The 26,150-nt window shown below is 40.6% G+C and overlaps 2 protein-coding genes across 2 annotated transcripts in view; one reads left to right on the top strand and one right to left on the bottom strand.

The window, feature by feature from the left end:
- Nucleotides 1-1,537, bottom strand: part of UBA5 (ubiquitin like modifier activating enzyme 5) — a 32,903-nt gene extending 31,366 nt beyond the window's left edge. The window contains exon 1 of the mRNA XM_086352191.1: nucleotides 1,195-1,537. Within this exon, the coding sequence (XP_086208317.1) occupies nucleotides 1,195-1,355 (161 nt within the window). The 5' untranslated portion in view covers nucleotides 1,356-1,537. The remainder of the gene's footprint in view (nucleotides 1-1,194) is intronic.
- A 626-nt stretch (nucleotides 1,538-2,163) lies between these two features.
- Nucleotides 2,164-26,150, top strand: part of ACAD11 (acyl-CoA dehydrogenase family member 11) — a 117,066-nt gene continuing 93,079 nt past the window's right edge. Inside the window, exons 1-4 of the mRNA XM_086352066.1 lie at nucleotides 2,164-2,312; nucleotides 20,470-20,569; nucleotides 22,597-22,722; nucleotides 23,744-23,905. Coding sequence (XP_086208192.1) covers nucleotides 2,164-2,312; nucleotides 20,470-20,569; nucleotides 22,597-22,722; nucleotides 23,744-23,905 — 537 coding nt within the window. The remainder of the gene's footprint in view (nucleotides 2,313-20,469; nucleotides 20,570-22,596; nucleotides 22,723-23,743; nucleotides 23,906-26,150) is intronic.

Genomic DNA, 26,150 nt, shown 5'->3' with positions numbered 1-26,150 from the left:
TGCACTGTAGGCCAATGCTTTACCATCTGAGCCACCAGGGAAGTCATATATATATACATACATACATACATATATATATATATATATATATATACACACACACACACATATACATGCATCTTAAGACTTTTACTGAGGCTTTATGTCATAAATAAAACCTTTCTTTAAAATCCAAATTTCTGCTCTTTGAAGGGAAAGAGCACCAATAATACCTTTCCTGTTTCACCTACTCTAAAACTGTCCAGTTTTTAGAAACACTACTTAATGGCTTATTTATTTTTACTGGGGAGACAAAACAAATCTAATGGCAGTCCAAGCCTTTTTAGCTACTGTTAGCTCTTATGGCCTGAAGCAGGTCACAGCACCTCTCTAAGCCTAATTTATCTCGCCTATAAAATGGGGATAAAATGACAGTAGCTATCTCCTAGGGTTGCAGTAAAGAGGAAAAGTGACAACGCATGCTAAGTGTTTACCGGGTGGTGAAAGTTCAGTTAATACCTAGCATCGAAAGCTCTAAGAACTTTACATATACTTGTATTTTCAATCTTCACAACTCCACAGAAAGAGATACTACAAGCAAGAAAGTAAAGGTACAGAACTCTCACCAGGTTACTCAGTTGCTAAGATTTGACTCCATTCTGGGCCTAGGGTCCCTACCGTCATCACTACCCTACTTTCAACCACTACCCTATATTCAACCTGCTGAATTAACAAAATCTTGGGAAATGAAGAAAGGAGAGGTGCGGATAGGACTAGTGAAGTCCAAAGGTTTTAGAGTTAATCTAGCTGTTTCCACCACGCCAATTTAAGAAACAAAGAAGACTCTATGAAGCTCCCAAGTTTAGCTTAGCAGGTTTTACATCTGGCGTCTTAGTCTGAAAGTTTCTACTATCAGTTTCATGATGAGCGAGGAAGACTAAAAGAGGTAGGGGCGGCAGGAAACCGGATCCGTGTCCTCAGGAAGCACAGGAGCAGCACCATATGGCTGATTTAGTTGAGTTTTTTTAAAAAAGAGAAAGAACAACTTTTGACTAGGACTAAGACTTGTCCTTGCTCGCTTAGAAATAAGATCCTAGAAGAAGAAAAGGGAGGTGTGAGCTGTCAGCTGGACAGCGGCGGGAAGCCCCTCACTTCTGACTATCTGGAGACCGTGACCTCGCCCCTCTTCCGGCCCCGACCCGTCACGCAGGTCACCTGTAGGGGTTGGAATCCACCACCTCGGAGCTCATCTTTTCAATGCGGGCCCGACCGCCTCCTCCGTCGCCGCTCCCCAGGGCGCGGCGACTTCTCTCCTGGGCCAGTTCCCGCTCCAGCTCTTCAACCCGCTGCTGCAGCCGTTCCACAGACTCGGCCATGGCTGGGACCCCGGCCGCCAGCGCTCCCAGCCCCGGCCGTCGCCGTCGTCGCCGCCCCACGCTGCTGGCCTGCTGGCCCCGAGAGGGTTATGTGGCGAGTCACCTTGCTGCGGCTTTCCCAGCCCACAAACCTGGGGAAGCGCTCCCAGCGCACCCCTGCCCGACACGTCTCCGCCGCTCCTGCGGGTCTCCCAGCGGGCCACTTCCGGTGCGTTGCTGTCAACGCTCCGCCTCAGGCAAAAAAAAAAAAAAGCCCCCTACTTCACCTCTTCGCCAGGGCCTAAGAGTCCAGGGAGTTCCAGGGCACGGGTCATAAGTGTCCAGAACCAGCGGCCTGCGATGTTGCCTTTCCAACCTGGCGGCCAGGAAAAACCCCAGAATCTTTTATTCCTAGGCTCGAGGTCTTGACGGGCCCTTTTCTGCACCGGACCCGGTAGGTCTTCCGCCTGCCAGTGCTTTCAATTTGGAGACGGACCAGGCCTCGGCGTTCTAATATGCTCTTGTGACTAACATGACTTTGCTTTCTTTAGAATTGAGGTCTCCAACTCTGAGGCTGACTGAAAACTTTAAATTCGAACACACAAGGCCCTTCTGGCGTTTCCTGAGTACAGCCCAAGTCCAGGAGACAGCTGGCCTGTGCTGCCAGCCAGCGGCCTGGCGATATGTAATTGGCTGGAGCCGCGGGCCCGCCTCCACCTGGGCGTCTCGGCCTCGCCCCTGTCCGTGGAGTAGCGTTCTCCCAGACGAACCGGATCCCAAGAGTCTAGTGAGTTCTGTGACTCTGTGGTCTGAAGCGGCAGCGTAGATCATGGAAACCGCTGCCTCCCGCGAGCCCAACACTATAGAAGTGCTGCCCCAGCACAAGTTCGACTGTAGGTCTCTGGACGCCTACCTAAACCAGCACTTGCCCGGCTTTGGGACCGAGCCCGAGGCCAAGCTGACGGTTGCCCAATACAGGTATCGGCCCTAGCCTTCTCCAGCAGAAACAAATCTGTACCTTGTGCTTTTCTTCCTCTGGCCCTGGGTGGTTTTCTGCTTTCCTCCACCCTATTTCTTTTTCCGCAGTGACCTACTCTGCCGGCGGGAGCTGCTGTCACTGGCTCCCGCGTTACATTCTGAGTATTTCCAATTCCAGCGCGGTAATGGAAGCACTATAGCGTTCACGATTCCAGCTATGAGGAGGAATCTGTTAACAGCTGTGTACTTTGAGAATTCACTGAGGCAGTTAAGGTTGGAAGCTCTGTGTGATATAAAGAGGCCGTTCGCTCAACCTTTGTTCTATAACCTTTTTTTTCCCCAGAGAAGCTGATGTAATTCCATTCACATTGGGCATATTCTTAGAGGCTGAGTTAATGGTACCAGTTGGGGGATCCGAAATTCTTATACTAGATATTCCATTTAGCAAATCACAGCACCACTTTGGGCTTTAGTTCTTTTGAAATAGGGGAATGGAACTAGATGACGGTCCTGAGAATACTGTCTGTTCTCCACAGTGAATCTGCCTCTAGTCTGATGTTGTTGTATAATAGAAGGTAATTTACAAATAGACTTTGCTGTAAAAACAGCATCTTGATAAACACAGAACTATAAAAGCAACCCTGGCTTCCAGAAGAATTAGGTGTGTCACTTACTGACTGGAAATTTAAGTACTGTGGTACGTGAACTCTTTGATGACTAGTTTCATAACCTGTAATAAATACTTGCCTGCTCTGTATAATCCTGATAAATGAAGTAATATAGATGAAAGGGCTTAATGTTGTAACGGCACTGTTTACCAGTGGCTTTATCACAGGGTATTCCTTGACTACTGATTTCAGAGAAATTAAAAATAGTGGAAAGGTGATGGATCAGAGAGGGTTTGACGGTGTAAAATTAAAAAGCACCATGTGGAATTCCCTAGCTGTCCAGTGGTTAAGACTCAGTGCTTTCACTGCTGGGGACATGCAGTGGCCAAATTAAACAACAACCAAAAAATAAAAGGCACTGTGTCACATAGATATTATAGGATGAAGCAGCAGGTGGAATAAAAAATGGCAGAGGTTTCTAGCCTGAGGCCTTGAGTTGTAAACAAATAGATCAAAGTTCAAATTGGCTATGGCAATCTGGACAAGTTATTTAACTCTTTTGAGCATTGAATCTTCCTTTGGCAACGTGGAGATAATATTTATCTCCTAGGGTTTTTTGAGAATTATCTAACTAAGAGTTAATTCTGAATTAAGTTGAATGTTAAATCAGAATTGTCCTTGATAAATGGAATAACTAGTATAGAACTATTTAGATAGATAGATAGTATTGAAGTATAGATGGTATAGAACTGTCCCCACAGAGAATACACATTTATTTCCAGGACACATTGAAAAGTTTATAAAAATTGAAGACATGTTAGGCCGCAAAAGTTTCAAAAATTCAAAAACATCATTCTTAAAAAAAAAAAAAAATTAAAATTCAGAATATAAATGCCAAAACTTTAGAAATCAAAAGAGAATAGCTAATGAACACATTTTAGAAAATAATTGATATACAAATTAAAGAGCCAATAGTCTACAGAAAATAATGGAGTTTACCAAATTTCAGTATGCAAAAATCAATTGAATTTCTCAACTTTAGCAACAAAAATGTAAAGATATAAATTTCAGAAAGATGAAATTAATAAGAATATCAGAAATATAATTTTCTCAAACATTAATAAAGTATTTGCAAGACCTTTGTAGAGGAAATTATAAAACTATTAGAACCTTAGAACTAAATACAATGAAAGATGCCGTGTTCATGAATAGGAGAATTCAGAATTGTATGATTCTCTTTTTTTTTTTTCCAATTGATATATAGATTCAGTGCAATGACACTCACAGTCTTAATTTTTCCCCTAATTCAAAAAATTACTCCTAAATTGTATGTGCAAGAGCAAAGCGCCAAAAATAAAGGAAAACACTCCTGAGGGAAATGTAAATTAAGATGGCTTATTTTTTCACAGAGATAGACAAATCAATAAAACAGAAGAGAGAATCCACAAAAAGACCCACATATTTATAGGACTTTGATATATGACAGTGCTGGCACTGAGAATCAGTCTTTGGAGAGTTGGAGGGAGAAGAGATTTTTCAGTAAATTAAACATGGATAATTATTATGTATATGAAAAAAATTGAAATTAGACCCTTTCCTTACTCAACCTCACTCAGTTCTAGGTGGATTACAGAGGAACAGTAAAGGCAAAACTATAAACATTTGGGGACTTCCCTGGTGGTCCAGTGGTTAAGAACCCATGTTGCAGTGCAAGGGACACTGATTCATCCCTGGTGCAGGAAGTTCGCACATGCCTCAGAGCAACAGAGTCGGAGCACCACAACTACTGAGCCTCTGCTCCAGCACCCAGGAGCTACAACTATGGAACCTGCAACAAAGAGTAGCCCCCCGCTCGCCACAAGTAGAGAAAGCCCATGTGCGGCAGCAAAGACACACCACAGTTAAAAAATAAATAAATAAAAAAAATAATCTCTTAAACTGTAAACATTTGGAAGACATATAGAAGCTCTTTAGACTGTGGAGTAGAGAATAAAGTCTTTAAAAAGACAAAAGTGCAAACTGAAGGAAATGACTGGAAGAATCCTTCAAATGAAATTATAGATGAAAATATTTTCAGTGTATAGAATAGATAAAAGATTAACCTCCAGAACATATGAAGAACTGCAATAGCTCAACAGAAAAATGGGCAAAAGACTTGAAGACACTCAGCCTCATTACACTGTAATAATTGGGGAAAATGCAAGTTAAAATGACAAGATACCATCTCATAGCATGATTTTTGACTTTTTTGAAAAAAAAATCTGATAATATCAAACAGAATATGAGATAACAGGGACTCATCCACTATTGGTGAGGGTGGCACCCTGAAGCTGGGAAAGATTGAGGGCAGGGGGAGAACGGGTCGACAGAGGATGAGATGATTGGATGGCATCACCAACTCAACAAACATGAGTTTGGGCAAACTCAGGGAAATAGCAAAGGACAGGGAAGTCTGGCAAGCTGCAGTACATAGGGTCACAAAGAGACATGATTTAGTGACTGAACAACAACACAACAACTTTGGAAAACAATTTGGCACAATCTTGTAAAGATGAAATGGGAAGATATACATGCTGAGTGACAAAGTATTTCTATTCCTAGTTGTATACACTGAGGAATTGTTGTACTAGGGTATCAGGAGATAATCTACAAAAATCTTTGCACTGTTTGTAACAGTAAAAATACAGTAATAAAACAACATTAATCAATTAAAGAATGGGTGAATAAATTATAGTATATTCACATGAAGAAACACATACAGCAGTGAAGATTATTCAACTGCAGCTATATACATCAACACAAATAAAAACTGGACAAATAAACAGTATATTGTTTAAGGGGATAAACTTCAAGGGAATGATAAATGTAAAAATCAAGATGGTAGTTACTCTGAAGAGAGAGACAGTGGTGGTCCAGTGGTTAGGACTCAATGCTCTCACTGAGGTGGCTCAGGTTTGATCCCTGGTTGGGGAACTAAGATCTTGTAAGACAAAAAGCAAAAATAAAAAATGAAGGGAAGGATACACAGAGGGCTTTAGAGATGGTGATTTTTTCTTTCTCAAATTATGTAGTGAGAACACTGGTATTTGTTGTGTTACTGTTCTTTTAAATATTATTTTTTACCTATGTAAAGTTTATTTTTAGAATTAGAAAAATTTAAATCATATTAGAAATAAAAATATTTTGACTTAATAATGAAGATGTTGTATAACTTGATAAAACAAACCCTATGATTTCCAGGTATGTGTATATTATGTGCCTGGCGCTGCTTCAATCACTGGGAATTTAACAAAAAGAAGATCCTGCCTTTTTGGAACCTGGATTCTATCTGGAGAAGACAGAGATAAAATCACATTCTAAATATTAAAGTATATGAGAAAATGGAGAGAAACAAAGGAGAATAGGAAATGTTTAGGAGGGGGAAGCAGAAAGGCCTCAGTGAGAAGGTGGCATTCAGCAAGGAGAGATATGGATGTAAGCCTTATAGCTATCTGGGGAAAGACTATTCCAGACAGAGGGAAGAGCAGGGGCTCTGAAGGGGGCATGTGCCCAGTGGGTGGAGAGAATACAAGCCAGGGTGCCTGGAGTTGCATAACAAGGGCAAGAGAAATTCTGTTGACTCTTATAAGGGTTTTGGCCTTTACTCTAGCTAACACTCTTCCTAGGTGGTGCTAGGGGTAAAGAACCTGCATGCCAATGCAGGAGATGTAAGAGACGCAGTTTCGATCCCTGGGTCAGGGAGATCCCCTGGAAAAGGAAATGGCAATGTACTCCAATATTCTTGCCTGGAATATCCCATGGACAGAGTAGCCTGGTGATCTACAGTCCAAAGGGTCACAAGGAGTCAGACATGAATCAGTGACTAAGCACACAAAGCACACAAAGTTAGCTGAGATGGTGAGAGATTAGGGATTTAGGGGCAGAGGAGAGAAGTGATTTGTTTTTTTAAGTAGAATCCCTTTGCCTATTTAAACAGAATCTGTTTGCCTATTATTTGACTGAAGGAGGCAAACAAAAGGAGACCAGTTTGGAGTGTATTTTGATGACCTAGTAACACCCAAAAAAGATGTCCTTTTCATTATAGGGGACTTTCATTATATGCGAAAGTAGGAAGTCAAGAAACACCTGGAGTAACAGGCAAATTTGGCCTTGGAATATGGAATGAAGCAGGGCAAAGACTAATAGAGTTTTGCCAAGAAAATGCACTGGTCATAGCAAACACCCTCTTCCAACAACATAAGAGAACACTCTACACATGGACATCACCAGATGGTCAACACCAAAATCAGATTGATTATATTCTTTGCAGCCAAAGGTGGAGAAGCTCTATACAGTCAGCAAAAACAAGACCAGGAGCTGACTGTGGATCAGACCATGAACTCCTTGCCAAATTCAGACTTAAATTGAAGAAAGTAGGGAAAACCACTAGACCATTCAGGTAAGACCTAAATCAAATCCCTTATGATTATACAGTGGAAGTGAAAAATAGATTTAAGGGCCTAGATCTGATAGATAGAGTGCCTGATGCGCTATGAAATGAGGTTCATGACGTTGTACAGGAGACAGGGATCAAGACCATCCCCATGGAAAAGAAATGCAAAAAAGCAAAATGGCTGTCTGGGGAGGCCTTACAAATAGCTGTGAAAAGAAGAGAAGTGAAAAGCAAAGGAGCAAAGGAAAGATATAAGCATCTGAATGCAGAGTTCCAAAGAATAGCAAGAAGAGATAAGAAAGCCTTCTTCAGCGATCAATGCAAAGAAATAGAGGAAAACAACAGAATGGGAAAGACTAGAGATCTCTTCAAGAAAATTAGAGATACCAAGGGAACATTTCATGCAAAGATGGGCTTGTTAAAGGACATAAATGGTATGGACCTAACAGAAGCAGAAGATATTAAGAAGAGATGGCAAGAATACACAGAAGAACTGTACAAAAAAGATGTTCAATCCCCAGATAATCATGATGGTGTAATCACTGACCTAGAGCCAGTCATCCTGGAATGTGAAGTCAAGTGGGCCTTAGAAAGCATCACTACAAACAAAGCTAGTGGAGGTGATGGAATTCCAGTTGAACTATTCCAAATCCTGAAAGATGATGCTGTGTAAGTGCTGCACTCAATATGCCAGCAAATTGGTAAAACTCAGCAGTGGTCACAGGACTGGAAAAGGTCAGTTTTCATTCCAATCCCAAAGAACGGCAATGCCAAAGAATGCTTGAAATACCGCACAATTACACTCGTCTCACACGCTAGTAAAGTAATGCTCAAAATTCTCCACGCCAGGCTTCAGCAATATGTGAACTGTGAACTTGCAGATGTTCCAGCTGGTTTTAGAAAAGGCAGACAAACCAGAGATCAAATTGCCAACATCTGCTGGATCATGGAAAAAGCAAGGGAGTTCCAGAAAAACATCTATTTCTACTTTATTGACTATGCCAAAGCCTTTGACTGTGTGGATCACAATTGACTGTGGAAAATTCTGAAAGAGATGGGAATACCAGACCACCTGATCTGCCTCTTGAGAAATTTGTATGCAGGTCAGGAAGCAAGAGTTAGAAGTGGACATGGAACAACAGACTGGTTCCAAATAGGAAAAGGAGTACATCAAGGCTGTATATTGTCACCCTGCTTATTTAATTTCTATGCAGAGTACATCATGAGAAACGCTGGGCTGGAAGAAGCACAAGCTGGAATCAAGATTGCCGGGAGAAACATCAATAACCTCAGATATGCAGATGACACCACCCTTATGGCAGAAAGTGAAGAGGAACTCAAAAGCCTCTTGATGAAACTGAAAGTGGAGAGTGAAAAAGTTGGCTTAAAGCTCAACATTCAGAAAACGAAGATACTGGCATCCGGTCCCATCACTTCATGGGAAGTAGGTGGGGAAACAGTGTCAGACTTTATTTTTGGGGGCTCCAAAATCACTACAGATGGTGACTGCAGCCATGAAATTAAAAGATGCTTACTCCTTGGAAGGAAAGTTATGACCAACCTAGATAGCATATTCAAAAGCAGAGACATTACTTTGCCAACAAAGGTCCGTCTAGTCAAGACTATGGTTTTTCCAGTGGTCGTGTAAGGATGTGAGAGTTGGACTGTGAAGAAGGCTGAGCGCCGAAGAATTGATGCTTTTGAACTGTGGTGTTGGAGAAGACTCTTGAGAGTCCCTTGGACTGCAAGGAGATCCAACCAGTCCATTCTGAAGGAGATCAGCCCTGGGATTTCTTTGGAAGGAATGATGCTAAAGCTAAAACTCCAGTACTTTGGCCACCTCATGCGAAGAGTTGACTCATTGGAAAAGACTCATGCTGGGAGGGATTGGGGGCAGGAGGAGAAGGGGACGACAGAGGATGAGATGGCTGGATGGCATCACTGACTCAATGGACCTGAGTCTGGGTGAGGTCCGGGAGTTAGTGATGGACAGGGAGGCCTGGCGTGCTGCGATTCATGGGGTCGCAAAGAGTCGGACACGACTGAGCGAATGAACTGAACTGAGTAGACAGTAATTAGTGGTATGGACCAGGGTGGTAGTGTAGGATAGGTGCAAAGTGGTCATATTCTGAATTTATTTTGGAGGATTTATAACTGATCACTTGTGGGATATGAAAGACAAAAAAGAGGAAACCAACAGTATTTCATTTTTTCTTGGCAACTCAAAGGATGAATTTATCATGCAATAAAATAGAGATGACTGTATACAATCAGATTGGAAAGGAAATATCAGGAACTTGGTTTTGGAATGTTGAGTTTCAAGATGCATTTTAGACATGGGAGTGGATATGTAATAGTAAGCAGGCAGGTATATGAATCAAGAAGTCAGAGCAGAGATCTAAACTAGCCACATACATTTGGAAGTCACTGAGATAGAGAAGGTATTTAAAGCCATGAGATCATAGAGCTTACCTAGAAGATGAGTCTACCTAAAGAGGTCTGTGAACTTATTCCCAGGGATCCCAGTATTGAGAATTGAAGAATTAAGGAGGAACATACAACAGAATCTCAAAAGGGGTGGCCCAAGAAGGGGAAACCATGATTTGATACCATAGCAATACTAGTGACCTTGAAGAAAGTCACTGCACTGGAAAGATAGGAATGAAAGCTTGATTGACATGGGTTCATGAGAAAGTAGGAGAGGAGGAATTGTAGCAAACAGTGTAAACATTTTGAGTTTATACCCCTTGCTCTAAAGGGGGAAATGAATGTTTTATGTAGAGGGGGCAGTGGGGTCAAGTTCAGTTCAGTCACTCAGTCGTGTCTGACTCTTTGCAACCTCATGAACCGCAGCACGCCAGGCCTCCCTGTCTATCACCAACTCCTGGAGTCCACCCAAACCCATGTCCATTGAGTCAGTGATGCCATCCAACCATCTCATCCTCTGTCGTCCCCTTCTCCTCCTGCCCTCAAGCTTTCCCAGCATCAGGGTCGTGGGGTCAAGATAAGTCTTAAAAGAAAAAGGCAGCATGTTTGTATGCTGATGGCAGTGATCCAAAACAGAATGAAAAATCTGTGGAAGAGAGAAGGCTAGAATGAAGTCCTTGAGTAGACAAGAGTAGAATGGGATCTAATTCACAAGAGAGGAATTGTCCTTAGAAAGAAATGTAGACATTCTACAGACTGTGCAGGGAAGAGAGAGTATATGGATATAGGTGCTTCTATGCCATAGAAATGGTAGTGTAACCTTGTGGAAGCTCTCACCTGATTGTTTGCATTTTCTCTGTGAAATATGAAGCTAGGTAATCAGCTGAGTGAAGATGGTGGAAGAAAGTGTTGGAGGTTTGAAGGAAGAGGAGGAATTGTTAAACAGTTATCCAAGAGCATGGGAAATGAATGAAAGGACTAAGGAAGTATATCATAATTGCAGCATGATTCACTTTGAGGTTCATAGTCATGAATTCGAAGTAAGAGTAGTTATTTTAGTAGGTATTATTGATCCTTTGCCCAGATTCTCTTGGGTTGCTTTTTAGTTTCCATGTATACCCTGCTTTGGTGGCTTCTGCTTCCAGTAGCCAACACATATGGCTCTTTTACAGACTGTCCTTGCCTTCTGTAGCCTCTTTTGCCCTGAATGGTGTAGTGCCCAAGATGGCTCTTAACTGGTGACTCACGGGTTCAGGAGTATGAAATTCCCACTATTTTTGCTTTAGAGATAAGACAACTCTCAGGTGTACCTTACACTGTAGAGTCCCCTCCTTACCATGAAATCAAGCTGAAGTTACCTTCTAAGGAACTTTGTCTCAGATCATAATTTTGCTTAGCATTCTCCCCTTCCCTGACTTGCTTCTCTCAATTCCTTATTGGTTTCCTAAGCATTTCCATACTAAGTCGCTTGCACACAAATCTCTCAGGATCTGCATCTAGTGGACCTAATCTAAACAATAATTATGACTATGTGTTCCTTTCTCCAACTACATTCAATTATATGAATGCAGGCAAACAGTTGGATTTAACCAGGATGGGGGACTCCAAGCAAATAACATGAAGTAAGAGAGGGCAAGTATATTAAAGATGTATTCAAGGGAGTAGTTATGTAACTGATCATCTAATTTAAGCTAGTTAAGGACGGATATCATGGGGAAAGGGGGGAACCGAAGGCCATGAAAAGGTAGTATGATTAATGGTTGGTAGGTAGGTCCAGGAGAAGGCAATGGCACCCCACTCCGGTACTCTTGCTTGGGGAATCCCATGGATGGAGGAGCCTGGTAGGCTTCAGTCCATGGGGTCGCTAAGATTCAAGACACGACTGAGCGACTTCACTTTCACTTTTCACTTTCATGCATTGGAGAAGGAGATGGCAACCCACTCCAGTGTTCTTGCCTGGAGAATCCCAGGGACGGGGGAGCCTGGTGGGCTGCCGTCTATGGGGTCGCACGAAGTCGGACACGACTGAAGTGACTTAGCATTATTAGCAGGTAGGTCCAGGGATCAAAGAATTGTTGAAATTCAGGTACTAGGTGTATGAGTGAAAAGAGGTTATGTTCAGAGTTAGAAATGCTTAAAAAATAGGATAATGCCATGCTTGAGTTGTTGATATTGATAAGATATAAGGTATGTCCCAGGGCTTTCCAGGTGGTGTTAGTGGTAAAGAACCTGCCTGCCAATGCAGGAGACATAAGAGATGCTGGTTCCATCCCTGGCTCAAGAAGATCCCCTGGAGGAGGGCATGGCAACGCACTCCAGTATTTTTGCCTGGAGAATCCCATGGACCGAAGAGCCTGGGGGTCTACAGGGACTTACCACCACCACCACGGTGTGTCCCATAGAATGAGTGACAGGTAGTATAATCACTGGAGGTGAGAATTCAGGGAACTGATAGGCCTAAGAACGAATATCTTTATGGATTTGATGCCATTAATAATTAGGATGGGGGTAGAGTTTTGGCCACCTGATACAAAGAGCCAGCTTACTAGAAGACCCTGATGCTAGGAAAGATTGAAGGTAGGAGGAGAGGAGGATGACAGAATGAGATGGTTGGACAGCATCACCAACTCAGTGGACATGAGTTTGAGCAAGATCTGGAAGATGTTGAAAGACAGGGAAGCCTGGCATGCTGCAGTTCATGGGTTCACAAAGAGTCAGATGTGACTCTGTGACTGAACAACAAAGTGTTAGTAAGAGTGAAAATCCTTAGGCATTGAGGGAGAATGATCTATGAATTAGTGGGTGACTGCAACAAGAATGAGTAGAGGGTGGCAGAGTCTCTATGACATGAAATTCAAAGCTGGGGGAGAGGTGTTTAGACAGGATGAAGGGCAGAGAGCCTGGAACCGGCAAGGAGTATCAAGAAGGACACAGACTCCATTTCCAGGTCACTGGATGAGTGATGTGGGGCAAAATCTACCACATAAGAGACAAGGGAAACAGGATGCTTGTAGAACATTCAGGTTTTAGAGCAAGAAAGTGAAGGGTCCTTTCAGAGAAGAGATTGGTGCTGCATGTGATTGTGGTGCTGAAAGACAGTGAGTTTCAGGGTGCACAATGTAAAGGCGTTGGGAGTTGGGGGCATGAGGGCCGGGGTGAGAGAAGAAGACTAAGACTGTATAGAGCCTCATGGGAATTAGAATGCAGTGGATAAGTGGTGACATGAGCATGTAGGTCTTTTTTTTTTTTTGATAACATAAACAGAGATAAAGAGCATAATGAGACAAGTCCTGGTGGTTTTAAGACAGCAGTGCTATGAGTGATGGGAAGTAGAAAGAGATAGGTGTTTAGGAATGGGGACAGGCAGTCTTATTCTAAGTACTCTGAGTTAACTTTTTTTTTCCCCACAACTGATGCCAATATAAAAAAAAGCTTTGTGTTTTGACATGAATAGCACTTTCCACTTATTTATTATGTGGATAAAGTGAACCTGTATTATTCTCTTTCTCTGTGTGTATTTAAGTATACAGATGTCTATTTGTTGGTTTTGTTCAGTTACTAAGCCATGTCTGACTCTTTGCGACCCTATGAACTGCAGCACTCCAGGCTTTCCTGTCCTTCACTATAGTCCTGAGTTTACTCAAACTCCTGTCCACTGAGTCGATGATGCCATACAACCATCTATCTCATCCTCTGTCACCCCTTCTCCTCTTGCCCTCAATCTTTCCCAGCATCAGGGTCTTTTCCAATGAGTCAGCTCTTCATGTCAGGTGGCCAAAGTATTGGAGCTTCAGCTTCACCACCAGTCCTTCCAATGAATATTCAGGGGTGATTTCCTTTAAGATTGACTGGTTTGATCTACTTGCTGTCCAAGGGACTGTCAAGTCTTCTCCCGCATCACAGTTTGAACACACAAAAAAGTTCTTCTGCACTCAGCCTTCTTTATAGTCAAGCTCTTACATCCATACATGTAAGAGCTGTATGGAAAAACCATAGCTTTGGCTATATGGACCTTTGTCGGCAAAGTGATGTCTCTGCTTTTTAATATACTGTCTAGGTTTGTCATAGCTATTCTTTGAAGGAGCAAGCGTCTTTTAATTTCGTGGCTGAAGTCACCATCTGCATTGCTTTTGGAGCCCAAGAAAATGAAATCTGACCCTGTTTCCATTGTTTCCATATCTATTTGCCAAGAAGTGATAGGATTGGATGCCATGATCTTCCTTTTTGAATATTTAATTTAAGCCAACTTTTTCACTCCTCTTTCACCTTCATCAAGAGGCTCTTTAGACTCCTCTTCACTTTCTGCCATTAGAGTGGTATCATCTGCTTGTATGAGGTTGTTCGTATTTCTTCCAGCAAGTTTGATTCCAGTTTGAGCCTCATCCAGCCCGGCATTTCACATGATGTACCCTGCATATACAGCCTTGATATACTCCTTTCCCAATATCAAACCAGTTCATTGTTCCACATCCTGTTCTAACTGTTGCTTCTTCTCCTGCATACAGGTTGCTCAGGAGACAGGTAATGTGGCTTGGTATTCCCACCTCTTTAAGAATATTCCACAGTTTGTTGTGATCCACACAGTCAAAGGCTTTAGTGTAGTCAATGAAGCAGAATTAGATGTTTTTTGGAATTTCTTTGCTTTTTCTATGATCCAGCGTATGTTGGCAACTTCATCCCTGGCTCCTCTGCCTTTTCTAAATCCAGTTTGTACATATGGAAGTTCTCGGTTCACGTACTGTTGAAACCTAGCTTGAAGGATTTTGAGCATATTCTTGCAAATGTGAAATGAGTGCAATTATATGATAATTTGAACATTCTTTGGCATTGCCTTTCTTTGGGATCGGAATGAAAACTGACCTTTTCCAGTCCTGTGGCCACTGCTGAGTTTTCCAAGTTTGCTGGCATATTGAGTGCAGCACTTTTAGCAGCATCATCTTTTAGGATTAGAAATAGCTCAGCTGAAATTCCATCACCTCCACTAGCTTTGTTTGTAGTAATGCTTCCCACGGCCCACTTGACTTCACACTCCAGGGTGTCTGGCTCTAGGTGAATGACCACACCATCATGATTATCTGGGTCATTAAGAGCTTTTTTTATACAGTTCTGTGTATCCTTGCCACATTTTCTTAATCTCTTTGGTTTTTGTTAGGTCCTTGCCATTTTCGTCCTTTATTGTGCCCATCTTTACATGAAATGTTCCCTTGGTATCTCCAGTTTTCTTAAAGAGATCTCTAATCTTACCCATTTTATTGTTTTCCTCTATTTCTTTGCATTGTTCACTTAAGAATACTTTCTTATGTCTCCTTGCTCTTCTCTGGAACTCTGCATTCAGTTGGGTATGTCTTTCCCTTTCTCCTTTGCCTTTCGCTTCTCTTTTCTCAGGTATTTGTAAGGCCTCCTCAGACACTTTGCCGTCTTGCATTTCTTTTTCTTGGGGATGATTTTGGTCACCACCTCCTGTACAATGTTATGTACCTCCATCTATATTTCTTTAGGCACTCTGTCTACCAGATCTAGGCCCTTGAATCTATTTATCATCTCCACTATATAATCATAAGGCATTTGATTTAGGTCATACCTGAATGGCCTAGTGGTTTTCCCTACTTTCTTCAATATAAGTCTGAATTTTACCACAAGGGGTTCAGAATCTGAGCCACAGTCAGCTCAAAGTCTTGTTTTTGCTGACTGTGTAGAACTCCATTTTGATTGCAAAGAATTTAGTCAGTCTGATTTTGATATTGACCATCTGGTGATATCCATTTGTAGAGTCATCTCTTGTGTTGTTGGAAGAGGGTATTTGCTATGACCAGTGCATTCTCTTGGCAAAATTCTGTTAGCTTTTGCCCTTCTTCATGTTGTACTCCAAGGCCAAACTTGCCTGTTACTCCAGGTATCTCTTGACTTGCTACTTTTGCACTCTAGTCCCCTATGATGAAAAGGACAAATGTCTATAATTTTAATATGTTAAATAGTTATAATTTAATTAATATATTAATTGTAAATAGTATATTAAGAAGCTCAAATAATGATTTTTTAAACTGTCAGTGAACCGACTTCCTACAAATCAGAGTCCTTCAGACTTCGAACTCTGTGGAATGTGCTGTGTTGTGTTTTGTTCAAGTTGGTTGATTTTTGCAGTCATGGATCCAGAAAATGCACCTCTGGAGAGATGAGCCACCACTTCCAGGGAATGCCCAGCAAAACACCTATCATGATGCCTGTTCTCTGGTACACTATGTTAGAGTTTTGGACCCTCTCCAGCTTTTTCTGCTGATGTTAAATTCTTCCTTTTCAGTTATCTGATTCTTGGCCAGCCATTTGTTGCTTCCATTGTATTTGTCAAGAATCTTCTGACTTCCTTTGATTCTGCCTTGACATCTCTTCTTCTATCATGGCTCTGAATCCTAGTTTGGAGCAAGTTTTTTGGGGATATTTTGCCTCTTCTTATCTCCAGCTTTGTATTTTTAAGTCTTTTGAACTATATACTCAATATCTTCTATGCTTAAACACCATGATATTAGTCTTTTAGTCTTCTCTTTTCTCGATCTCTAATCCACAGCAAATACATTTGAAGAGCTATCGGCATTAGTATCAAAAGTTACTACTTCAGTGAATGCCATAGCAGTGCCAGTGAGTTCAGTTGCCAAGCTGGTTGTTATCCTGCCTCATTGCTCACTCAATTCCATATACCTCTATGAGCATACCAAGCTGATTTTAAGAGTAGATATGAAGGTCTAAGTCCAGTTGGTATTAACTGCTTGCTATGGTGCACTTGGTCAGAATAGTCATGACTCCAAAAGTGGTTTCAACATTAAAGAAAAAGGAGTGATATCAAAGAACAGTAAATTCTGAATAACTTCAAATTTATCTCCAGACAAGGGACAAGATGGCTACCTTCAGTTCAGTTCAGTTCAGTCGCTCAGTCATGTCCGACTCTTTGCGACCCCATGGACCACAGCACACCAGGCCTCCCTGTCCATCACCAACTCCTGGAGTTTACTTAAACTCATCTCCATTGAGACAGTGATGCCATCCAACCATCTCATCCTCTGTCGTCCCCTTCTCCTGCCTTCAATTTTTCCCAGCATCAGGGTCTTTTCCAATGAGTCAGCTCTTCATATCAGGTGGCCAGAGTATTGGAGTTTCAGCTTCAACATCAGTCCTTCCAAAGAACACTCAGGACTGATTTCCTTTAGGCTGCCTACATAGCTGCAAACATATGTGACCTTTATCAGGATTGATGCTTTTTAAAAATTTCTTGCTATTGAAAAAAAATCTTATAAGAATATCTACAAGCTTGGAAGCTTGGAGATGCAAACAGAGCCACCTACTAGGATTACATCATGTATCTGAGGCTAGCATGTTGTGAGAAAAGTGTTTAAAAAAAACAAACAAACACCTTTTCTCCTGTTCTATAGACAAATTAGCTTTCTAGCTGTAGTTACTTTGGAAACTTGGTAAGGTGGAGTGTCAGCTGTGTTTCCAAGCAAGAGCACTTATGTTGAAAGTAACATCTATTTGATAAACTGCATCTGAACTGGAAGGCCTGTAAATGTATCTGGTCAGATATTTTATGCTTAACTAATGTATCTGGTCAGATATTTTAGGCTTAACTTGGGGCTTTTCTACGTTTAGTCAGTTCTTAAAATTGGTCATGTCTCTTGCTAGAGGACTGCTACTGGAGATGATGGAGCCATCGTGGTGTGGAGCATGAGGCTTCTAAGGCAGGGTGGCACCCACACTCATCCATTGTGGTCTCATTCCTTCAAACCTGAGCTATCACCAGAGGGACACAGAAGTAATGAGGTAGATCCTAGACTGCTGCATGGACCTACTCTAAGGACCTTACTAAAGAAACTCATCTGATGCTACCTCACTGGCATACTGTATCTCCTGTCTTCCTGTGCTTCTAAGTAAAACCAATGCTAAGAGTCTTTGAGATTTCTTGTCTAGTCAAATGAGTCTACCAAATGAGTGTTCCTAACTGAACACTTAAATGCAAAGATTCCATCTTTGTAATTAAGGTTCGACAAATCAAAAATGTCACATGTTTGGTTATAAATCAACCCATTTCTTTTAGTATTAAATGTCTTATTCAAGTCCTGCAGCTCCTGCTGCTGCTGCTAAGTCGCTTTAGTCGTGTCCGACTCTGTGCGACCCCATAGACGGCAGCTCACCAGGTTCCCCTGTCCCTGGGATTCTCCAGGCAAGAACACTGGAGTGGGTTGCCATTTCCTTCTTCAATGCATGAAAGTGAAAAGTGAAAGTGAAGTCGCTCAGTCGTGTCTGACTTTTAGTGACCCCATGGACTGCAGCCTACCAGGCTCCTCCACCCATGGGATTTTCCAGGCGAGAGTACTGGAGTGGGGTGCCATTGCATGCTCCGATTCAAGTCCTAAAGAATAGTTACGACCTTTGGCTCACTGATGATTCTTATCATATTGATACCATCAGTGGATTCCATACTATAGAGAGGCCTGATGGTTAGAGTGGTAAAATGTAGTCAGTACTTTGTTCACAGTACACAGTGTTGGTCATGGTCTTCCCCTGCTGGGCTTCTGCTTTTTTTTTTTTTTATCTTTTTTGTCTTTGTTAGAACCATGGACGGTAGATACTTGCTCAAAGGAGATGCTTTTAGTTTGGTGGGGTTTTGTTTGTGTGTTTGTCTGTTTAGATAAAATTCATGCCATGTTAAACTTAAAATTTTAACTATTTTAAACGTATAATTTAGTGGTTTTTATTCACAATATTCTGCAGTCATCACCAGTATCTAATTCCAGGAAATTTGCATCACCCTAAGAAACCCTTATCTCACAATTCCCCCTTCTGACCATCCCCTGGAAACCAATAATCTACTTTCTATCACTATGGATTTACATATTCTGAACATTTCATAGAAATGGAATCATATAATATGTGACCTTTGGTCACTGTTTTCTTTTTTTTTTCCTCTTAGCATAATGTTTTCAGAGCCAATCCATGTTTTAGCATGTATCCAAACTCCATTCCTTTTATGGCTGAGTAATATTCCATTATATTAATATATCATATTTTATTTATCCATTCATCTGTTGGTGAACATTTGGATTGTTTCTACTTTTTGGTTGTTGAAAATAGAGCTGCTATGAATATTCATGTACAGTTTTTTGTTTAAATGTGTTTTCAGTTCTCTTGGATATATATGTTAGAGTGAAATTGCTGGGGCATATTGTAACTATATATTTAATAAAAAGCTTTTAGTTTTCCTTTTATATTTCACATTGGTCGTTTACCATCACAAATGCCAGTGCTTCATAAATGACTGTGTTATCAGAAATACATCCAAGCAGACATTTGGCATTAAAAAATGTCTTTGTAAGGTTCATTGCAACTTAACTCTTTGGAGCATCACAGATAAATTGTCCCATGTCAAGACAGACAACACAGGGGCTTCCCTGGTGGCTCAGTGGTAAAGAATCCATCTGCCAATGCATGAGACATGCGTTTGATCCCTGATCTAGGAAGATCCCACATGTCACAGAGTAACTAAGCCCGTGAGCCACAACTACTGAGCCTGGTCTCTAGAGCCCGGGAACCGCAACTACCGATTGCACTGCAACTGCTGAAGACTGTGGGCCTAGAGCCTGTGCTCTGTGACGAGAAGCCACCTCAGCAAGCAGCGCATGTGCCACACCTGGAGGACAGCCCCGCTCTCCACAGCTAGAGAAACGCTCCCGCAGTAATGAAAACCCAGCGCAGCCGAAAAGAAATAAAAGAATTTATATTTTAAAAAGATTAACAATGCAGCTTGATGTTGTCCCATTTGCTGACACTGTGGCAATGATCTTCACTTTCCTGTGCTTAAAGGCGCTCACCCAGGATTAGATGGTGCTTTTTAGTATGATTGCTGGAGAGGATGGGTCCTGCTTATCTGCGTAAGATATAGACACTGGAGGTGCTGCTGCGTTCAATCTGCTTTTGTTCTTTGCAGATGGAGGCTGAAAGCCTAGGGTTAAACTTCAGAGAAAAATGTTTTTTAACTTTCTCTTATTACCTATTACCTCAGGGATTAATTCTGCTTTTTTGGTTCAAGGCCTCTCTTTCATGCTATTGAATTCTTTAAAAGTTGGGTAAATGAAGGTATAGATTAAATAATTTTGGCAGCTGGAGTGTATTTTCTTAGCCCGTGTGAGAATTTCTGTCCACAGAGCAGGGAAAGTCAGTGCCCTGGTGTCTGTGAGTCACCTGGGGCACTATTGCACCTCCTGGCCCAAATATCCACTCTGAGACTTTGCTTATCAGAATTCCCATGTCAGAGAGCTGTACTCGGAGTTCTCTCTCCAATCGCAGATGAGGGAACAGCTGTTCCAGCATCCTTTAATTAATTTTCTGACAGATCCCCTACAATCTCTTCTCCCAGCCTTTCTTTTCTTAGATCTAGACGTTTTTCTAGGAATACTTCTGATAAAACTCATGATTTGCAGGCAGGAAGTAAGATCTTCTCTTCTACCTGTATAGATTATAGATTTTCCAGCTGCCACTGTGTTACTGTCTGCTATATATAATCCAAAAGTGAATGTTCTCAGCAGCTGGTAGCACCCCTCTTGGCTTTCTAGCATTGAAGTGGGTTTATTTTCATTTTGTGTTTTCTTCTGAAATTTCAGAAAAATATATCTTTGTTATTGACCTTTTCTCTATTCTTATCTAGATCAGGACAGTCCAATCCAACCTTTCATCTCCAGAAAGGCTCTCAAGCATATGTACTCAGAAAAAAACCACCTGGTTTACTTCTTCCTAAAGCACATAAGGTATGGTATACAAATGCAATGTTAAATTCCTTGTTGACTAATAAATGCATTTTATATTCACAAAACAATTTAAATTGCTTTTAAAAATACTCTCACAATTGTTAAATATAGAGAATACATTTTATTTCTTAGATGAAAATTTCATTTGAACTGTATTCCCACCCCCTTTTTGTTTTTATCACGGATTTGAGTTTGAAATCTAAGGCTGTGTTTAAGCTGGTAATCTTGACCACTATCCAGTCCTCTTGTGGATTTGATTCCTATGTATATAGTCAGCTAGAAATACAGTCACCTGGTGAATATTTTCAGAACTGCTCATTTAGAGATGTTTTGTACTTTGATAAATTATGTTTTAAAAGGCACATTATTATATCTTATAATAATATCTACTCAATGAATACTTTAATATATTTGGTGTAATAATCCTCTGATCTTTTGGTGATAAAAATAAAGATTTGAATAATCATAATATGCTGTAAATATTAGTGAGAATTATAAAAGATTTTTGTTAAAAACTGATTCTTTTCAAAAAACATATTATCTATGGATTTTTAGAGAAAAGAACATTAAAATCATGATGCATATTTTGGATATTATTATAATCATGTATAACAGATTATACATGCTTCCCAACCAACCCCAACTGACTGGAGATGGGCCACTGAAAGGTGGGTTTAATATCACAGTAATGGAAAATGCAGATTTTGACTATGATATTCTCAGAAAATGAAGTAACCTGCATGCTTAAGATCAAAAAAGTTCACTAACTTTTATTAAGCCTCAACAAGGCATGGGTGAAAGAGAATCCCCATCTGCAGGGAGAGATTTATGCCCCAGTAAACAGCTGGATTTGTCTCTCTCGTTGATAACACCCTCAATATCTAGAAGACATCAGAACATAACATAATGCTTTCAGCTCAGAGATCTAAAGTACTTTTGTTACAACTCCTTTCATTTTGGAAAAAAGCAGTGTTCCCACACTGACATCTACTTTATGACCAGCCTCCACCACCCCATGCCTCCCCTATTTCACAGCACCAGAAAGCTTCTTTCTATAGCTATTGGCATCTCTGACTGCTCTCACCTTGGTTATGGGTTTAGTCATTTCCCTGCTCTAGTTATTGCAGCAGTGGCTGCTTTATCCCTCTGATCAAAGTGAACGGCATGGTTTCTTCTCCTTAGAAGTGATCAGCCACTACTGCCTGAGTCTGGGGAACGGGACTTTACAGGCAGATTAGTTGGCATCAGTGTTCTGCTATAAGCTGTGTCCCTGGGTTCTGAGTGATAAACGTGTGTATCTGTCCTGGTTGAAGAAGGCCTTTTCTTCTTCTATCTTAGCTGAGCTTCTGTGTCAGTACCAAGTTGCTTCTCATTGTCTTCTTACCCAGTAGTTATCTTGAGCTCCATGGCAGCCGTGGGTACCAGGAAGAATCCCCACACCACTGCCCTGAAAACGAGTACCTCCATTGATCTCCAGACGGAGTGGGTACATTTCCTTTCTACCAGCACCCACAGGCTTCCACCAGTACCCTGTAGTTGACTGCCCAGAGCGTTGAAATAGAGACTTGCCTGAACCCCATGGTAGACTGGAGAGGGATTGGTAGTGAGGAGCAAGAGCAAGAGTGAGTCAGCAAGCAGGGACTGATAAGAAAAAAAGGTTTTTTTTTTTTTTTTTAATGATATCTGCAAAATATTATGGTCAGAAACTGTCACCTTCATATTATCAGTCAGATTAAGCCCCATGCGTAAGCCTGTCCTTTTAGCCTAATAGCAATTTTTGTTGTTTTTGTTTTAGTTGCTAAGTTCTGTCTGACTCTTTGGCAAGTGCCAGCCTAATTTATAATTGTAATGATTGCACTAAGACTACTTTTATGGACAATACTAAGGAAATTATTATCCTCTGGGTTATATTGTTTGTTATATTTGTTGATACTGTTTTAAAATTAATTTCTAGCCTTAATGTTAGCTCACAAGTAATTATTAAATTTCTGTATTTCTGATTTTTAATTATCTATCATCTTATTTAGATTGATAGAGAATTTAAAGTCCAGAAGGCCTTGTTTTCAATTGGATTCCCCGTTCCCAAACCTTTATTGTACTGCAGTGATTCGTCTGTCATTGGAACAGAATTTTATGTGATGGAACATGTACAGGTAAATTAAACTTAATTGTACTTTGTTGCTTTTATTTTTAGTTGTGAAGTTACATGTTAATAAATGATAGTTTATCAGTCAGCATTTTAGATAGTTTGCTTTGCAAGGGCTTAAACTTTTTTTCTTTTTATTAAAGAAACAGAAATGTATCCTCTCATTTCCAGAGGCTAGAAGTTTGAAACCAAGGTATCAGCAGGATTGGTTCTTTATGGAAGTTTTTATTTTTGTTTTCCTTTTAAAATTATTTTTTATTGAGATATAGTTAATGTACAATATTGTATGTTAAAGATGTACATAGTGATTCACAATTTTTAAAGGTTATACTCCACTTAGAATTATTTTAAAATACTGGCTGTATTCCCTGTCTTGTATTAAACTTTCATTTTAATTTGAGAACACAATTTGAGTGAGATAAACTAGGAACATATTTACTAATTACAGCATATTGGCCTATTCTTCCTCTAGGTGTCAGTAAAGAGACATGTAATGGCAATAACTAAACTGTCCAGATAGTAGAGGGAAAGAAACTACTCCAAAGAAAAAAACCAGTCCATTAATAACAATAAATCCAAATTGTTTTAAGATTTTTTATTTGGTAAAATGTTACTTGAGAGTAGTTTTTGTCCTTTAAGTTAATCTTGGTGCATCCTTGCATTTTCCCTGTGGCATATATGTGTTAGTTGCTCAGTTGTGTCCGACTCTTTGCAACTTCATGTATTGTAGCCGACCAGCCTCCTCTGTGCATGGGATTCTCCAGACAAGAATACTGGAGTGAATTGCCATTTCCTTCTCCAGGGGATCTTCCTGACTCAGGGATCATACGTGGGTCTCCTGCATTGCAGGCAGATTCTTTACCATCTGAGCCACCAGGGAAGCCGTGGCACATTCTACAAAGAATTGGTTTTGGTTGCAAAACTGTACCTAATCTTTTTTGCAGGAAATAGAGTATGATGACACAGCAAATAATTGGTATGAAAAGATTTAGTTTGTTTTAAATTATCTGTTGTAATTGCTTCCATAGGGCCGAATCTTTTGTGATTGGACAATTCCTGGAGTTAGCCCAGCAGAACGTTCAGCCATATATGTGTCCATGATACAAACCTTGGCTCAGTTACATTCCTTGAATATACAGTCATTGCAGCTGGAAGGATATGGTAGAGGTGTTGGGTATTGCAAAAGACAGGTAAGGCATCCACACAAAGAGTTTCTTTTCTCAAGTTCTTGGAAACAAAATATACATTTTTAATTAAAATAAAAATGTATTATTTTATACTTTTCTGAAATCTGGCTAGAACTTTGAACCTTCAGATTGACTTATTTTAAACATAAAATAATTTTATAATTTTTAGATGAGCTAAAGCTTCTATAATGGACAGCATATATAAATGCAAATTTAAAGCTATTTCTATCTCTTCATTTAATTTACCAATACATTTTCTATACAATTTTAGTTTTTAAAATTAGTTTAAAAAATATTTGTTAAGCATGTGTTTAATAAACAAATATTTATTAAGCATATAAGTATGTTTAATATGTGCTAAGTACTGTGTTAAATTTCAAGAAAATAGAGATCAATTCTTCCCCTAAAGGAACTTAACATTTTTGAGACACCTCTACATGAAACTCATTTACATAAAACTTGAAAATGGTATAAAAGAGTATGTAATCTGGTAGTAGGGGTGGCCGTGAGGAGATACCCCTTGTCCAAGGTAAGAGAAACCCAAGTAAGACTGTAGGTGTTGCCAGAGGGCATCAGAGGGCAGACACACTGAAATCATAATCACAGAAAACTAGCCAATCTGATCACATGGACCACAGCCTTGTCTAACTCAGTGAAACTAAGGCATGCCGTGTGGGGTCACCCAAGATGGAAGGGTTATGTTGGAAAGGTCTGACAGAATGTGGTCCACTGGAGAAGGGAATGGCAAACCACTTCAGTATTCTTGCCTTGAGAACCCCATGAACAGTATGAAAAGGCAAAATGATAGGATACTGAAAGGAGAACTCCCTGGGTCGGGAGGTATCCAATATGCTACTGGAGATCAGTGGAGAAATAACTGCAGAAAGAATGAAGGGATGGAGCCAAAGCAAAAACAATACCCAGTTGTGGATGTGACTGGTGATAGAAGCAAGGTCCGATGCTGTAAAGAGCAATATTGCATAGGAAACTTGAATGTCAGGTCCATGAATCAAGGCAAATTGGAAGTGGTGAAATAGGAGATAGCAAGAGTGAACGTCAACATTCTAGGAATCAGGGAACTAAAATGGACTGGAATGGGTGAATTTAACTCAGATGACCATTATATCTACTACTGCGGGCAGGAATCCCTTAGAAGAAATGGAGTAGCCATCATGGTCAACAAAAGAGTCCGAAATGCAGTACTTGAATGCGATCTCAAAAACAACAGAATGATCTCTGTTCTTTTCCAAGGCAAACCATTCAATATCATGGTAATCCAACCCTATGCCCCAACCAGTAATACTGAAGAAGCTGAAGTTGAATGGTTCAATGAACACCTACAAGACCTTTTAGAACTAACACCCAAAAAAGATGTCCTTTTCATTATAGGGGACTGGAATGCAAAAGTAGGAAGTCAAGAAACACCTGGAGTAACAGGCAAATTTGGCCATGGAGTATGGAATGAAGCAGGGCAAAGGCTAATAGAGTTTTGCAAAGAGAACGCACTGGTCATAACAAACACCCTCTTCCAACAATACAAGAGAAAACTCTACACATGAACATCACCAGATGGTCAACACCGAAATCAGATTGATTATATTCTTTGTGGTCAAAGATGGAGAAGCTCTATACAGTTAGCAGAAACAAGACCGGGAGCTGACTGTGGCTCAGATCATGAACTCCTTATTGCCAAATTCAGACTTAAATTGAAGAAAGTGGGGAAAACCACTAGACCATTCAGGTATGACCTAAATCAAATCCCTTATGATTATACAGTGGAAGTGAGAAATAGATTTAAGGGCTTAGATCTGATAGACAGAGTGCCTGATGAACTATGGACTGAGGTTCGTGACATTGTACAGGAGACAGGGAGGAAGACCATCCCCATGGAAAAGAAATGCAAAAAAGCAAAATGGCTATCTGGGGAGGCCTTACAAACAGCTGTGAAAAGAAGAGACGTGAAAAGCAAAGGAGAAAAGGAAAGATATAAGCATCTGAATGCAGAATTCCAAAGGATAGCAAGAAGAGATAAGAAAGCCTTTCTCAGTGACCAATGCAAAGAAATCGAGGAAAACAACAGAATGGGAAAGACTTGAGATCTCTTCAAGAAAATTAGAGAAACCAAGGGAACATTTCATGCAAAGATGGGCTCAATAAAGGACAGAAATGGTATTGACCTAACAGAAGCAGAAGATATTAAGAAGAGATGGCAAGAATACACAGAAGAACTGTACAAAAAAGATCTTCA

This window comes from Bos grunniens, chromosome 1 (genome assembly GCF_055505025.1).
Source record: "Bos grunniens cultivar Pamir isolate PY7600 chromosome 1, Bosgru_T2T1.0, whole genome shotgun sequence".
NCBI classification, from domain to species: Eukaryota; Metazoa; Chordata; class Mammalia; order Artiodactyla; family Bovidae; genus Bos; species Bos grunniens.
The sequence above is the reverse complement of the archived record's forward strand: the minus strand, read 5'-3'. Positions and strand labels throughout refer to the sequence as shown.